A 17034-nucleotide genomic window follows, 5' to 3' on the forward strand; every position below is an offset into this window, starting at 1 on the left:
TGGGCGAGTTGGCCAAGCGGTTAGAGGCGCACGGCTGTGAGCTTGCATCCGGGAGATAGTGGGTTCGAATCCCACTGTCGGCAGCCCTGAAGATGGTTTTCCATGGTTTCCCATTTTCACACCAGGCAAATGCTGGGAGCTGTACCTTAATTAAGGCCACGGCCGCTTCCTTCCAATTCCTAGGCCTTTCCTATCCCATCGTCGCCATAAGACCTATATGTGTCGGTGCGTCGTAAAGCCACTAGCAAAATAAGACCAAAAAAAAATAATCATCAAGTGATGAGACCAACTCGTCCTACCGCTTAAACAAACTCATAAATCCAAAATCAACAAACTACAAATGTACAATATGACCCAAGTGTGATAACAGGTATAATTTGAAAACAATGTTCTCTCACCCATGGGTAACTAATGAGGATATTGAGCTTGAATTATTATTATTATTTTATGATTATTATTATTATTATTATTATTATTATTATTATTATTATTATTATTATTATTATTATTATTATTATTATTATTATTATTATTATATCATATGTACATACAATATGATCGTGCTGTATGTGAGGCTATGTCATGAAACATGTGATATATATATATAAATATAGATCAGTTCAGTTAATGTTAATACCTGCAAATTAATATTATAATTTATTCTTACCTGTATATATAAATTGTAATCCATAATTGTGAAACACACTGTAACTTCCAGAATGGTAATAGGCACGAGAACGATTGAGAATATTCCATACATTATAATCTATGTATTATTCACTCTCGAGTTTTCGAGAATGTAATGTAACTTTCTGGACGCCTGGCCAGGATACCTATATAATGGGACGATCTTGACGGTGAAGTTAGTTACTGTTAAGCGAGTTGTTGTGTAGCAAGCTTATGCTCGTGACCACGTGCGGACATGCTTTTAAGCAGTCGACTGTTTTATTTGTGTTCCAAGGTTATATTCTCCATGTGCAACAATTGGCTTTTGTCAAAATGGCGGCTTGGTGATTGAATGTTTTGTTGTGACAGCAGTGATCAAGGTTATGTGTGTGTTTAATATGTAAATACATGTAAATAAAATAACTGAACCAACTGACAGCATCTCATGTGTGTCTTTGTGGATACATTAAATATACACACAATTTAGCTACACTCTGTTTTGATATACATATATACACTCATAACAGATTTCAAAGTAATAGTCTGATGGGCCCTGCCTGATGCTACTAGAATTCCACCTAGTCTAGTAAGGACAAATGCAACGACCTTAATTACAAAAACCCTTCCTCTTCAGACTGACGCCTTGAGACCTCCCAGTTTCCAATAACTATTCCCAAAGGTTGGTCGGGCTCCTCATGTCGGTCCAGGACATTAATATACATGAATCGCCTCCTTGGTTCACAGATGTGTGCACATACTTTTGAAGGCCAAGTTTCAGAGTGATGATTTTGTATGAAAGTGACTACTGTCCTCTTCTCAACCTCCCCACTATACTACGTGGATCTATCCATACTACTTCACAATGTAAAATTACTACCGTGGAATTAATGAATAACAAATGCCATGTCGAATCATTCAAAGAATGACGAAGCAATGAACACTTAGCCAACAATTTTATCTAGCAAACGTATACTTTTTTTTTTTTTTTTTTTTTTTTGCTAGTTGCTTTACGTCGCACCGATACAGATAGGTCATATGGCAATGATAGGACAGGAAAGGGCTAGGAGTGGGAAGGAAGCGGCGACAGTGGGGTTCGAACCTACTATTTCTCAAATACTGGATACTGGCTGCACTATCGAGCTCGGTCAAATGTATACTACATTACATGTGATACAAATATACACATGTATATTATAGATTTGCTCCACATGGCTGCAGTGTCTCCAAAAGTTCACTGGTAGCAACGCTCTCTCCAACACATCTTTAAGAGATGATAAAGATATTGATTCCTACAGGGAACCTGAAATATTTGTTCTGAATAAATTTATAATACCAATGTAGTTGGTTCGTTATTGGACATTATAAATTTTCAAGCTGGCAACCAGGAATGAGTTCACTGGAAAATTTATAATATCCAGTAATGGCCCTTCAATTAGATGTAAAACTGCGTATTTTTCACCACATAAAACATGCCCTAGGTATGCAATTTTTCTGCATTTGATGGTGGTTACCAGTTCTTATTTGCAGTCTGCTCTCGGTAAACACTTGTTCATTAGTGGCACAGCCAATCCACATAACTCTGAGCAGTACTTTTTATTTTTTATTTTTTAACAAGTTGCTTCACCGACACATAGGTCTTACGGCGACAATGCGTAGGTAAGGGCTAGGAGTTGGAAGGAAGCATCTGTGCCCTTACTTAAGGTACAGCCCCAGCATTTGCCTGGCGTGAAAATGGGAAACCACGGAAAACCATCTTCAGGGCTGCCAACAGTGGGGTTCAAACCCACTATCTCCTGAATACTGGATACTGTCCGCACTTAAGCGACTGCAGCTATCGAGCTCGATTATGAGCATTTTTCTATGAAGCCAAAGTTCTAAGACTTCCAGTCCTTTGATGGTAGCCTCTTTTAATGTCCAAGCTTCAACCTCATAAAGAATAGACCAAATATAACATTTTATCATACGCTGCCAAAGTTTTAAATTTAATGCATCATCACACAATAATGTCTTCATCTCCTTGAATGTTATCTTGCAATTTCTATTCAGCTCTTAATTTCTAGGTCTGGGTTCAAATCATCCGTTATCCATCAACCAAGATATTTAAGCTTATTTACTTGTTGAATTTATTGGTCTTTCAGTTTCAGAGTAGCATTATTTCTTCCTCTGCTGAAAACCATTAGTTTTGTTTTTTGGATGTTGATGATTAGACCCATCTCTTCCCCAACTATATGAATTTTGTCCAGAAATAGTTGCAAGCTTTCAACACTATTAGCAAGAATTACGTCATCTGCACATCGCAAATTACTTATTAGTTCTCCATTTACTTTAATTCCCACTTCCAAATCAGCTGATGCTGCCTTAAATATGGCATCTGAATAGATGTTAAACAATAACGGGGACAAAACACAGCCTTGACAAACTCCTCGTCAGATTTCTAAGCATGGAAAATTCTAAATTCCCATGGAGGGAATTAGATATTTTTCACCAATAGAGCATGTCAAAAACATATCAGATGTATGGCTTTTCAGGTGTTTGCTCTATTAACCAGCGTTTCGTCTTAGGTCTGACACTAGACTCTTCAAAGTGGGATGTGGGATGTGTCAGACCCTACCCACGGACGCTCGGTGTATGCAGGTGAACTTATCAGAAGCCATCTGATATGATTTTGACATGCTTTATTGGTGAAAAATATCTAATTCCCTCCATGGGAATTTAGAATTTTCCATTCGGAATTGCTAGGTGGGCAATAATTCCATTGTGGAAATTTATCTCCCGTATGCAGTATTCAGACTGTGCCTTTTATATAGGCTTCTGATAAGTTCACCTGCATACACCCAGCGTCAGTGGGTAGGGTCTGACACATCCCACTCTGAAGAGTCTTGTGTCAGACCTAAGACGAAACGCTGGTTAATAGAGCAAACGCCTGAAAAGCCTTACATCTGATAAGATTTCTAAGTAGTCCGTTGTATCATCATCAACCTTCACCACAGCCTTCTGATGCCAATACAGGTTTTCAATAACTCTTACATCTTCATCATCAATTCCAGTTTGCTGCAGTATTTTGACAGGGTTCGGTATGTTTTACTCTATCAAACGCCTTTTCATAATCTACGAAACAGGTGAAAACACCCTTTTGTTGATCCCAACATTCTTGAAGAAGAGACGTTAAACTAAAGATAGTCTCATGAGTTCCATATCCATTCTGCAATCCAAACTGTGTATCATCCAGGTTTTCCTCACATTTCTTCCTTATTCAAGCATGGATAACTTTCAAGAAAGGTTTTAACAAATGGCTCATTAGGCTAATGGGACGATATTCACCACATTTTTAAGGGTTGTTTTTTGGAAGAGGAATGAAAGCATAAGTTGGCCAATCATGAGGTAATTCTCTGGAGTTATGTTGGTCGATTATCATAGAAGAGTTCTTCTATATATTCTTCCCAAAACTTAATTTTGTCATGATGATTTATAATAGATTTCCTTCTGAAAGTTCCAGTTACTTCTTTTATAATTTTGTGCATACTGATGGTATCTTTTTCTTCCAAATTCTCAATGTTTCTGCATTTTTCAATCATCCAATTTTGTTCTGCTTTTCTAATTTCTCTTCTGATTTGATCATGTATCTGACGGTATTGAGCCTTATTGTTCTTAGCTTTTCTGTGCAAAAGCACAAGCAGTCATATGGCATGGAGATAACTACGTCAACTAAGTAATGATCCAACGCAAAAGAAAACCCATGCAAATGTTTCTCCAAATCAAATAGCTCAATAGCTTTTGAAAAATGGTAAAACAGATAAACGAGGTAAAGGACCCACAATTCAAAGACAAGAACATCTGGAAACTAATGAGCTCTCAAAGCCATTTTCACAAAATGAGTTGTACACGGCCATACAACAAAGTAAGAACAACAAGGCAGCTGGATTAAATGATACAAGGCATGTTTTTAAGTAAGGGCCGTTTGAAAATGATTTGCAGATTCTCCATACTTTACTCTATTTTTCAACATAGCCGCCAAGTTTGTTTAAACACTTATCATACCTTACAACTAAGTTTTGAATACCCTCTTTATAGCAACTTGCCGCCTGCTTCGATAACCAAGAGTTCATGGCCATTTTCACTTCGTCATCATTATAGTGGTTGCCGCTGAGGTGATGTTTGAGGTGGCGAAACAGATGGTAATCGCTCGGCGCAAGGTCAGGGCTATAGGGTGGGTGGTCTAAAACTTCCCAGCCAAAAGTGTCCAATAACCCTCAGGTCTGAGCTGCAGTGCGAGGCCATGCATTGTTGTGGAAAAGGACTATTCCCTTTGTCAGCAAGCCGTTTTTTTTTGTTTTTTTTTAGTTTTTTTTTTTAGCTTTCTCAAGGTTTAGCCGTATGCTTCCACATTGATAGTGGTCCCTCGTTGCATGAAGTCGACCAACAAAACACCATGGCTATCCCAAAACACAGACGTCACAATCTTGCGCTGGGACAGAGTCTGTTTGGCCTTCACCTCTACAGGCGAATGAGTGTCTCTCCATTCCATGTCCGGTTGCTTTGCTTCGGGCTTGATATGCGAAACCCATGTTTCATCTCCCGTTACAATCTGACTTAACATGTCATCACCTTCTTCGGCATAACGAGTCAAAAACGGCATCGAACACTCTTGTTTTTGTGGTTCTCCGTTAGGAGTTTAGGGACTCAACGGGGGCACAGTTTCCTAAAATTTAGGTTTTCAGAAATAATTTTGTAAAGCACTGACCTAGACACGTCAGGAAAGGCGTTTAAGAGAGCTGTTATTGTGAAGCATCTGTCCTCACGGATCTTCACTTCAACTGGAGGCACCAAATCGTCTGATCAGAGATGACATATAAATTATACACAGGAGAGTTTTCCACCTATTCAATAATAAGTTGTATTTACAATGTTATTTACATTACATGGGACTAGTTTCAACCCAATTCGGGGTCATCATCAGCCATATTAAGCATATACAATATTTGGCGAAATCCTAAAACATGTTTCTAAGCAGTAAGAATCTTATGAATATGTAATTTACAATATGAAGTGTGGTTGAATTAGGTAAGTTCAGTACAGACCACCAACATGAACAACATGATCAGAGATGGGCGAACCGAAGCGGGCCTAATCATGGATGTTGTCATGGCCATCTTTGAAGTCTCGTACCCACTTACGCACTTTGCCTTTACTCATAGCATTAGCACCGTACACTTCGCAAAACTGTCTGTGAATATCTGTAGCATAGGCAGGTTCCTTGCTGACAAAAACCGTATCACTGACCGAACCTCACACGGGGCGGGCGAGTCGATAATCTTGAACATTTGAGCAAGAACAGAACAGAACCATACAGGTTAGCAACAGAGCTGCAACTGAGCACCGTCGTTTCCGAGGCATGCCGGCACACGACACACGCGCTCGTTGCGACGCGCAAACTACTAGCGTCTACAACAAAACAGCCCTTACTTTAAAAAAACACGTCTCATACAAGAATAGAGCAAATAAAGAAATTTGGACCAACAACAACTGAAATGGCTTGTGGAACTCTGTAATAACTGCCTAAAACAGAACAAGATTCTGAAAATATGCAGGGAAAACTAAGATAATTGCTATATTGAAACCTGGGAAAAAGCCTTCTGACCCCCAGAGTTGTCGGCCCATCTCATTATTATGCCATGTTTATAAGTTGACAAGGATGAATATTACTTTGATGATGATAATGATGATGCTTGTTATTTAAAGGGGCCTAACATCGAGGTCATCGGCCCCTAAGGGTACGAAATGAAATAACAAAAAGTTTAAATTCATCCACTTACCAAAATAAAATGGAAAAATGTCATGAAGTGGACATGAACTCAACAAAAAAACAAAAAAAACAAAAAACAGTGGATCAGACTCAAAAAAAGATTGTAAATAATATTATTACTGACCAAGGGACCACTTAGAAAACACAATGATGCTTGGTGTCTAAAGGGGTGCAAAATCCATGTCTAAGTCCCCACAGAATGGAACATGTCACGAGTAAAGTAGAAACATGGCATTTGTCATGTTGGGGTACTAATCAAACGTAGCGAAGACTCACGGTGTTCCACAGAAGATGGTACTATTCACATGGATTGCAATTTGTACAGGGAACGCAGACCTATGGTGTTTCTCACAAAATGGCGCCACTCAGAGCCAACACAAACCGATAAGGTTCCCCACCTAGGTGTACTAATCATGGGCGCCGGTATTCCCGTGGTGTTTCTCACATAGTGGGTACTAATCACAGGCAACGCAGACCCACGGTGCCGCTCATATAGCGGTACAACTCACAGGCTACGCCCAGACCCGCGGTGTTGCTCACATGGGTACAACGCACGGGTACTGGAAACCCCCAGGCCAGCCTCTTTACTGCTACTAATCACAAACCTATTTCGTACCAATTTAGTGGTACTACTCACAAGTACAGGCAACCCATGGTGTTCCCCGCATGATGGTATGAATCAAGAGTAGTTTCATGGTTCTAATTCAATCATCCCTTGGTCGCCCCTTGTAGTCGCCTCTTACGACAGGCAGGGGATACCGCGGGTGGTTTCTACATGTGCGTCCCCCACCCGCAGGGGGTAGTGTGTTTGGTCCACGAGAGGTATTTTATTTCCCTCAAGTCCGCCGGCAAGCCGGTTAGGACTCCCTATCCGCCACCTGGGATGCGCAACATGGGAGTATCACCTATCCCCCTGCTACGCCAGAGTAGTAGGTTCGTAGAATATTACTTTGAATATTAATGTAATTTGTACTTGACTTTACCTGAAACACACAGTAAAAGACTGTAAATGTAAACTAACTCTTCAGAAAGCATTTCACACTTATGTAAGGTATAGGACATAAATATTAAGTGCATCATTCTAACTTACCCATGGAGTGCACCAGTAATTGTAGGCAGGAAGACAATTTTTTCTTCTAAATATGAAGACTCTTCACTATCCTGGAATTTTGTCAGCCCCTCAGGTGTGATCTTTTGTTTTAATAAAGCAATCTCCCGCTGATATGCAACCCGCAACCGGAACACAAAACCATCCTGAAAAATACATTATTTTGCATTTATAATTATGTATTCTAAGAAAATATCCAGATATGCAGGGCAGCATTCTTTCTCCGTTTGTTCTCAACCTATAAACAGAAGTAATTATGTGGAAGCTAAATTTAGAGGAACTCACCATTGGTGTGAAGTATGGAGGAAAAACAATACATAATTTGAGATGCGCTGGTGATACAACCCTATTGGCAGAAACAGAAGACGATCTAAAGCTTATACAGGATGCCCGCTAATCACTCAGAATCTGTTTTCCGCGTTCTCCTTGTGTTATTCCTAATCCCTGCATTAAATTTAGCGGACCATAGTACACAAGAGTGATGCTTGAGTAAGTTTACCAATACAATGTAAAATTTACCGGGTTGCAAGCTTACAATGGCAAAAGAGCATGAAATAAAGGTCATAAGTCAAACCACTTACAACTTATCATAAGGTGCTATCCTGTGAAGTGAGTAATCAGTAGATAGCAGAATTTGGACAAAAACCTCTCTTTTCCCTTATCACACACATGCTTGAAATTAATTTTGTCACAGAAAAAAGTTGTAAACAGCTTTAATTAATTCTATTTAGTTCTAAATGCCTATTTTGATGTTAGAGACCATTTTTAGGTTCTTATACATACATAACCATTATAGACTGTGTTGCCTTTCAGCGTTCAGTCTGCAAGCCTCTGTGAATGTACTAAACGTTGCCACAATCCTCTATTTGCAACTAGTGCTGTGGCCTAATTTACCTGTAGTTCTAAACCTCTTATCTGTAAATCATTAGAAACTGAGTCTAACTAACCATCGTCGTCTTGGTCTACCTCTACTTCTCTTACCCTCCATAACAGAGTCCATTATTCTCCTAGGCAACCTATCCTCCTCCATTAGCCGCACATGACCCCACTACCGAAGCCGGTTTATGCGTACAGCTTCATCCATCGAGTTCATTCGTAAATTAGCATTTACCTTCTAATTCTCAGTACACTCCTGTCATTGTTCCCACCTGTTTGTACCAGCAATCATTCTCACTAAATTCATGTCTGTTACTTCTAACAGCTTTTGCTCCCATAAAGCAAAGTTGGTCTCAAAACAGACCGATGTAAAGATAGTTTCGTCTAGGAGCTGACTTCCTTCTTACAGAATACTGTTGATCGCAACTGGAAGCTCACTGCATTAGCTTTATTACACCTTGATTCAATCTCACTTACTAAATTACCATCCTGGGAGAACACACAACCTAAATACTTGAAATTATCGACCAGTTCTAGCTCTGTATCACCAATCTTACATTCAATTCTGTTGAATTTCTTACCCCCTGACATCAATTTAGTCTTCGAAAGGCTAATTTTCATACCATACAAACTGCACCTATTTTCAAGTTCCAAGATATTAGACTGCAGGCTTTCGGCACAATCTGCCATTAAGACCAAGTCGTCAGCATAGGCCAGACTGCTTTCTACATTTCCACCTAACTGAATACCTCCCTGCTGTTTTATACCTTTCAGCAGATGATCCATGTAAACTATGACCAGCAAAGGTGAAAGATTACAGCCTTGCCTAATCCCTGTAAGTACCCTGAACCAAGAACTCATTCTATCATCAATTCTCACTGAAGCCCAATTGTCAACATAAATGCCTTTGGTTGATTTTAATAATCTACCTTTAATTCCATAGTTCCCCAGTATAGCGAACATCTTTTCCCTCGATACCCTGTCATATGCCTTCTCTAGATCTACGAAACATAAACACAACTGCCTATACCTCTCGTAGCATTTTTCAATTACCTGGCGCATACTGAAAATCTGATCCTGACAGCCCCTCTGTGGTCTGAAACCACACTGGTTTTCATCCAACTTCCTCTCAACGACTGATCGCACCCTCCCTTCCAAGATGCCAGTGAATACTTTGCCTGGTACACTAATCAATGCGATACCTCGATAGTTGTTGCTATCCTTCCTGTTCCCTTGCTTACAGATAGGTGCAATTACTGCTTTTGTCCCATCTGAAGGTACCTTACCAACACTCCATCCTAATCTTACTACTCTATGAAGCCATTTCATCCCTGCCTTCCCACTATCCTTCACCATTTCAGGTCTAATTTCAACTATTCTTGCTCCTTTATGACAATGGAGTTTATTTACCATCATTTCCACTTCCTCAAGCATAATTTCACCAACATCATTTTCCTCCTCCCCGTGAGCTTGGCTGTTCGCAACACCACCAGGAAGATCTCCTTTTACATTGAGAAGATGTTCAAAATATTCCCTCCACCTCTCCAGTGATTCCCTGGGATCTATTATGAGTTCACCTGAATTACTCAAAACACAGTTCATTTCCTTTTTCCCTCCCTTCCTAAGATTCTTTATTACTGTCCAGAAAGGTTTCCCTGCTGCTTGACCTAGCCTTTCCAGGTTATTACCAAAGTCTTCCCACGACTTCTTTTTGGATTCAATAACTATTTGTTTTGCTCTGTTTCTTTCACCTACGTACAAATCCCTGTCTGCCTCGGCCCTTGTTTGGAGCCATTTCTGATAAGTCTTCTTTTTACGTTTACAAGCTGCTCTCACTTCATCATTCCACCAAGATGTTCACCTTTTCCCATCTTTACACACAGTTGGTCCTAGGCATTCCCTTGCTCTTTCTACTACAGCATCCCTGTATGCCACCCATTCTCTTTCTATACCCTGAACCTGCGTACTGTCTACTGTTCAAAACTTTTCACTAATCATATCTAATTTCCTCGTCCTGGAGATTTTCTACCCTTATTCGTTTGCAGACAGATTTCACTTTCTCTACCCTAGGCCTAGAGATACTTAGTTCACTACAGATCAGATAGTGGTCTGTATCATAGAAAAATCCCCGGAAAACTTGTACATTCCTAACAGATTTCCTGAATTCGAAGTCGGTTAAGATATAGTCTATTATGGATCTGGTACCCCTAGCCTCCCACGTGTAGCCGTGAATAGCCTTATGCTTGAAGAATGTATTCGTAACTGCTAAACCCATACTAGCACAGAAGTCCAGCAAACGCTTCCCCACATTTACCAATCACCCTTTAGTATCTTTCAGTTCTATTTCCAACTCTCGCATTGAAATCGCCCATTAGCATTATTCTATCCTTGCTGTTGACTCTGAACACGATGTCATTCAATGCTTCATAAAACTTTTCAACTTCATCTTCATCTGCACCCTCACATGGTGAATACACTGAGACATTTTTCATCCTAATTCCTCCAATTGACAAATCTACTCACATCAATCACCGATTTACGTGCCTAACAAAAACTATGTTGCGTGCAATTGTATTCCTGATAAACAGCCCATCCCCAGACTCTGCCCTTCCCTTTCTAACACCCGTCAAGTACACTTTATAATCTCCTATGACTTCTTCGTTATCTCCCATTACTCGAATACCACTTACTCCTAGCACACTGAGATGCATCCTCTTAGCTGACTCAGCCAGTTCTACTTTCTTTCTTCCATAAGCCCCATTAATAATGATAGCTCCCCATCAAATTCCATTTTGTTCGCCAAGTTGTTTCCAAGGAGTCCCTCACCTGTCAAATGGGAGTGGGACTACGTTACTCCCATAGGTCCGAGGCTTGCTTAAAATGTTCTGAGCTCGGTAAATTCATGAAGCAGGATGCTACCCTACTTACACATAGTCCAAGTGAGGATCTCTCCTCTAACGGATTATGGACCACCGGTGGATTGTATAGTCCTAGCCGCCTGAGCACAAGGAGGGCCATAACTCAGAATATGTCCGAGATACCCACTCCCATTCCATAGCAACTGGTATCCCGACTCTCAAGACCACTTACTAGGCCACTCAGCCGTTGCCCATGGTTCATGAACTAAGACGTGACTACAGTAACCCACACCATGAACCATGGGTTCTTATTACTTTTTAAATTTTATATCTTGCAATCCCTCCTCTGCGAACCATGTGACCTTGCCGCGGTGGGGAGGCTTGCGTGTCCCAATGATGCAGATAGCCGAGCCGCAGGTGCAACCATATCGGATGGGTATCTGTTGAGAGACCAGACTAACGAATGGTTCATCGAAAGGGGGGTAGCAGCCTTTCGATAGTTGCAAGGGCGGCAGTCTAGATGATTGACTGATACGGCCTTGTAATAATACTCAACATGGCTTAGCTGTGTTGATACTGCTACACGGCTGAAAGCAACGGGAAACTACAGCCGTACCTAACTCCCGAGGACATGCAGCTCTCTCTGTATGAATGATATACTGATGATGGCTTCCTCCCGGGTAAAATATTCCGGAGGTAAACTAGTCCCCCATTCGGATCTCCGGGTGGGGACTACACGAGAGGGGGCGATCATCAGGAAGATGGATACTGACATTCTGCCAGTCGGAGCGTGGAATGTTAGAAGTTTGAATCGTTGTGGTAGGTTAGAGAACCTGAAAAGGGAGATGGATAGGCTAAAGTTAGATGTAGTTGGTATAAGTGAAGTACGTTGGCAGGAAGAACAAGATTTTTGGTCAGGCGACTACCGAATTATCAACACAAAATCAACCAGGGGAAATGCAGGAGTTGGTTTAATAATGAATAAGAAAATAGGGCAGCGGGTAAGCTACTACAACCAGCATAGTGAAAGAATTATTGTCGTCAAGATAGACACCAAACCAATGCCCACCACAATAGTACAGGTCTATATGCCTACTAGTTCAGCGGATGATGAAGAAATCGAAAGAATATATGAGGAGATAGAAGATTTAATACAATATGTAAAAGGTGACGAGAATCTAATTGTGATGGGAGACTGGAATGCAGTGGTAGGCCAAGGAAGAGAAGGTAATACAGTAGGAGAATTTGGATTGGGACAAAGGAACGAAAGAGGAAGTCGGCTGGTTGAATTCTGCACTGATCATAATTTAGTCCTTGCCAATACTTGGTTCAAACACCACAAACGACGGCTGTATACGTGGACGAGACCTGGAGACACCGGAAGGTATCAAATAGACTTCATTATGATTAGGCAGAGATTCAGAAACCAGGTGTTGGATTGCAAAACTTTCCCAGGAGCAGACGTGGACTCTGACCATAACTTGTTGGTCATGAAATGCCATCTGAAGTTGAAGAAATTGAAGAAAGGAAAGAATGCAAAAAGATTGGATCTAGACAAGTTGAAAGAAAAGAGTGTGAGGGATTGTTTCAAGGAACATGTTGCACAAGGACTAAATGAAAAGGCTGAAGGAAACACTATAGAGGAAGAGTGGAGAGTCATGAAGAATGAAGTCAGTAGGGCTGCTGAAGAAATGTTAGGAAGGAAGAAAAGATCAACTAAGAATCAGTGGATAACTCAGGAGATACTAGACCTGATTGATGAACGACGAAACTACAAGAATGCTAGAAATGAACAGGGCAGAAAAGAATACAGGCGATTAAAGAATCAAGTGGATAGAAAGTGCAAGGTAGCTAAGGAAGAATGGCTGAAGGAGAAGTGCAAGGATGTCGAAGGCTGTATGGTCCTGGGTAAGGTAGATGCTGCATACAGGAAAATCAAGGAAACCTTTGGAGAAAGGAAATCTAGGTGTATGAATATTAAGAGCTCAGATGGAAAGCCACTTCTAGGGAAAGAAGACAAAGCAGAAAGATGGCAGGAGCATATCCAACAGTTGTATCAAGGTAAAGATGTAAATAATTTGGTTCTGGAACAAGAAGAGGCTGTTGATGCTGATGAAATGGGAGACCCAATTTTGAGGTCAGAGTTTGACAGAGCTGTGAGTGACCTCAATAGGAACAAGGCTCCTGGAATTGATGACATTCCCTCTGAATTACTGACTGCCTTAGGAGAAACCAGCATGGCAAGGTTATTTCATTTAGTGTGCAAGATGTATGAGACAGGAGAAGTCCCATCCGATTTTCGGAAGAATGTTGTTATACCTATTCCCAAGAAAGCCGGTGCTGACAGGTGTGAAAACTACCGCACCATTAGTTTAGTATCTCATGCCTGCAAAATTTTAACACGTATTATTTACAGAAGAATGGAAAAACAGGTAGAAGCTGAGTTGGGAGAAGATCAATTTGGCTTCAGAAGAAATGTAGGCACACGTGAAGCAATACTGACTTTACGTCTGATCTTAGAGGATCGAATCAAGAAGGACAAGCCCACGTACATGGCATTCGTAGATCTAGAAAAGGCATTCGATAATGTTGATTGGACCAAGCTATTTATGATTCTGAAGATGATAGGGATCAGATACCGAGAACGAAGAATTACACTAGTTAACAAATTTAAACTTTTTTTTTGCATCTGGTTTGTAAATGGGTGGATTTACCTAATTTTGGGGTGCTGAATACACTGGTAAAATCAGTTTTTCTCTATGACGTCACATTTCCTAGATATACAGCAGAATAAAAAAACGGCAATAGCGAAAATTGACACAATTAAGTCAAACAAAAATACACATTCAGAACGTTTGAAATCAATACTGTTTTGTATGTACACATGGGCATGATGCCAATGAAAGGTCCAAATAAGTTCAGAAGATATTTTCACCTTTAATCGTCTTTGGTTTTTGAAAAATGCGACGACGGAGCTCTTCTTTTGTTTGCCGTTTCATCACTCTCCCTAACAAGACCCCAGCAGTAGTCACGCATCATCGAAGGGTTCCAATGGCCTTGGTAACGGTGTTCCATGGTAAGAATGTCTTAGTGAAAGCGTTCACCATGCTCATCGCTTACGGCTCCCAAATTTTCCGAAAAGAAATCAAGGTGAGAATGTAAAAAGTGAATTTTAAGCGACATTCTACACCACATGTTCTTATAGTTGTCCAACAGATCATTCATAATGGTAACATAGTTTTTGTCTTTCCTGTTACCCAAAAAGCCCTTCACAATTGCTTTAAAAGAAGACCAAGCAGCTAACTGGATATCTGTGAGTTTGGTATCAAAGGTTGGGTCTTTCAGCAATTTTCTTATTTGTGGTCCAACAAATATACCCTCTTTCAGCTTTGCCTCACTTAATTTGGGAAACTTTTCTTTTAAGTGATTGAATGCCTCACCTTCTTTATCCAGAGCTTTTACAAAGTTCTTGATAAGGCCCAACTTGATATGAAGGGGAGGCAAAATGATTTTATTGGGCTCAACCAATGGGGTATTGTTCACATTTACGTTTCCAGGAACATATGACTTCCTTATAGGACATTCCTTGACTGTATAGTGGTTCTTGGTGTCACGCTGTCCCAAAGGCACAAAAAGGAGCAGTATTTCGTGAATCCAGCCTGTAAACCTGTAAGGAGTGCAACAACCTTTAAATCACAGCAAAGCTGCCATTCATGATCCTTATATTTGATTGCCTCTAGCAGCAAAGCCATGGCTTCATAAGTTTCTTTCATGTCTACTGTGTAAGCCAAAGGTACCGATGGAAATGCATTGCCATTATGCAGTAGTACTGCTTTCAAGCTGGTTTTACTGGAGCCAATAAGTAGTCACCACTCCTGTGGATTATGTTGTACACCTAGCTGCATCATCAGACCATTGACATCTCTACATACACACATTGAATTCTGCATATCGAAATACTGAGCGAAGGAAGCACCTCTTGATCTGAAACAGGAAATTTTTGTCCCTGGAACTAGAAGGTTCCGTTGCTGCAGTCTCGACCCCAAGAATTCAGCTTGCTGTTTCGAAAGTTTTAGATCGCGAACCAAATCGTTCAATTCCTCTTGATTAAAGAGCTGAGGTGAAGTGTCATGATATTGAGGGAAGTACTCTTTTATTTGTTCAGTACTTTCTGATTCACCTGACATGGTGTCTGGTTCCGTGGCTTTCAAGTTACAGACAAGAACAGATAACCCCTCATCATGGGGCACAGGCAAATGCACTGATACTTTATTTTATGTCTAGTTTTGCTTGAATGTCCCGAAATATTTGTAAGACAGAAGTAACAGTCTGAATAATGGTCTTTAGGCTCACACCACACCATCGGAACAGCGAATGGCATGGCTCGGCGTTTTCCTTTCAACCACTCGGTTAAGGTTGTAGTACAGGTTATGCAGGCAATATGAGGTGCAAAATTGTTATCTTGATCACCAACAGGACAATCAAAATGCAATTTATATGTCTTATTAACCAAATCAGTGATTGGTTTTCTTTGGGCTTTTGGAGTGAATTTCCCACACACATAACAAAAGTTGTCGGGGTGGTTTAGACAGCAACGAGATTTTTTTAGTTGCCATTTTTCTTAGTGTAAGTTTTAAACAAAAAGTTCGCTTTTTCACAGGAAACACTCACTGAGGATCTCTTTTACACCACTAGATTACCACACCAACCATTTACTGACAATTTGCAGATCTTCTAGCTTTCCTATGCAAATAAAGAAGAAACAATTAGACATCAAAACAGAAGAACAGCAAAAAGCGAAATACTGAATACAAAAATAAAAAACCTTTAAAAACTCAAAAATGGTACGTGCTAGAACATTTTGAAAGGTATATTCGGATTCTACACACCAAAATACATACTAGTTGATGTATCACATTCCAGATGCAAAATGGCTGTTGACTAGTGTTATCTACAATCTGTATAAAAATCAGTCTGCAGTGATAAGAATCGAGGGCTTTGAAAAAGAAGCAGCAATCCAGAAAGGAGTGAGGCAAGGCTGCAGTTTGTCCCCTCTCCTTTTCAATGTTTACATAGAACAGGCAGTAAAGGAAATCAAAGAGAAATTTGGAAATGGAATCACAGTCCAAGGAGAGGAAATCAAAACCTTGAGATTTGCCGATGATATTGTTATTTTATCTGAGACTGCAGAAGATCTCGAGAAGTTGCTGAATGGTATGGATGAAGTCTTGGGTAGGGAGTACAAGATGAAAATAAATAAGTCCAAAACAAAAGTAATGGAGTGCAGTCGAACGAAGGCAGGTGATGTAGGAAATATTAGATTAGGAAATGAAGCCTTAAAGGAAGTAGATGAATATTGTTACTTGGGTAGTAAAATAACTAACGATGGCAGAAGTAAGGAGGACATAAAATGCAGACTAGCACAAGCAAGGAAGAGCTTTCTTAAGAAAAGAAATTTGCTCACTTCAAACATTGATATCGGAATTAGAAAGATGTTTTTGAAGACTTTCGTGTGGAGTGTGGCATTGTATGGAAGTGAAACATGGACGATAACTAGCTCAGAAAGAAAGAGAATAGAAGCTTTTGAAATGTGGTGTTACAGAAGAATGCTGAAGGTGAGATGGATAGATCGAATCACGAATGAAGAGATACTGAATCGAATTGGTGAGAGGAGATCGATTTGGCTAAATTTGACGAAAAGAAGAGATAGAATGATAGGACAC

The 17034-nt window shown here is 40.2% G+C and overlaps 1 protein-coding gene across 2 annotated transcripts in view; it reads right to left on the minus strand.

Annotated features, from left to right (window-relative positions):
- Window positions 1-17034, minus strand: part of Mat89Ba (nucleolar protein 6 Mat89Ba) — a 332508-nt gene that overhangs the window by 67342 nt on the left and 248132 nt on the right. For both annotated transcript variants that reach the window (XM_067137975.2, XM_067137976.2), the window contains one exon: window positions 7560-7723. In XM_067137975.2, coding sequence (XP_066994076.2) covers window positions 7560-7723 — 164 coding nt within the window. The remainder of the gene's footprint in view (window positions 1-7559; window positions 7724-17034) is intronic.

Source organism: Anabrus simplex, chromosome 1 (assembly GCF_040414725.1).
Source record: "Anabrus simplex isolate iqAnaSimp1 chromosome 1, ASM4041472v1, whole genome shotgun sequence".
NCBI lineage: Eukaryota > Metazoa > Arthropoda > Insecta > Orthoptera > Tettigoniidae > Anabrus > Anabrus simplex.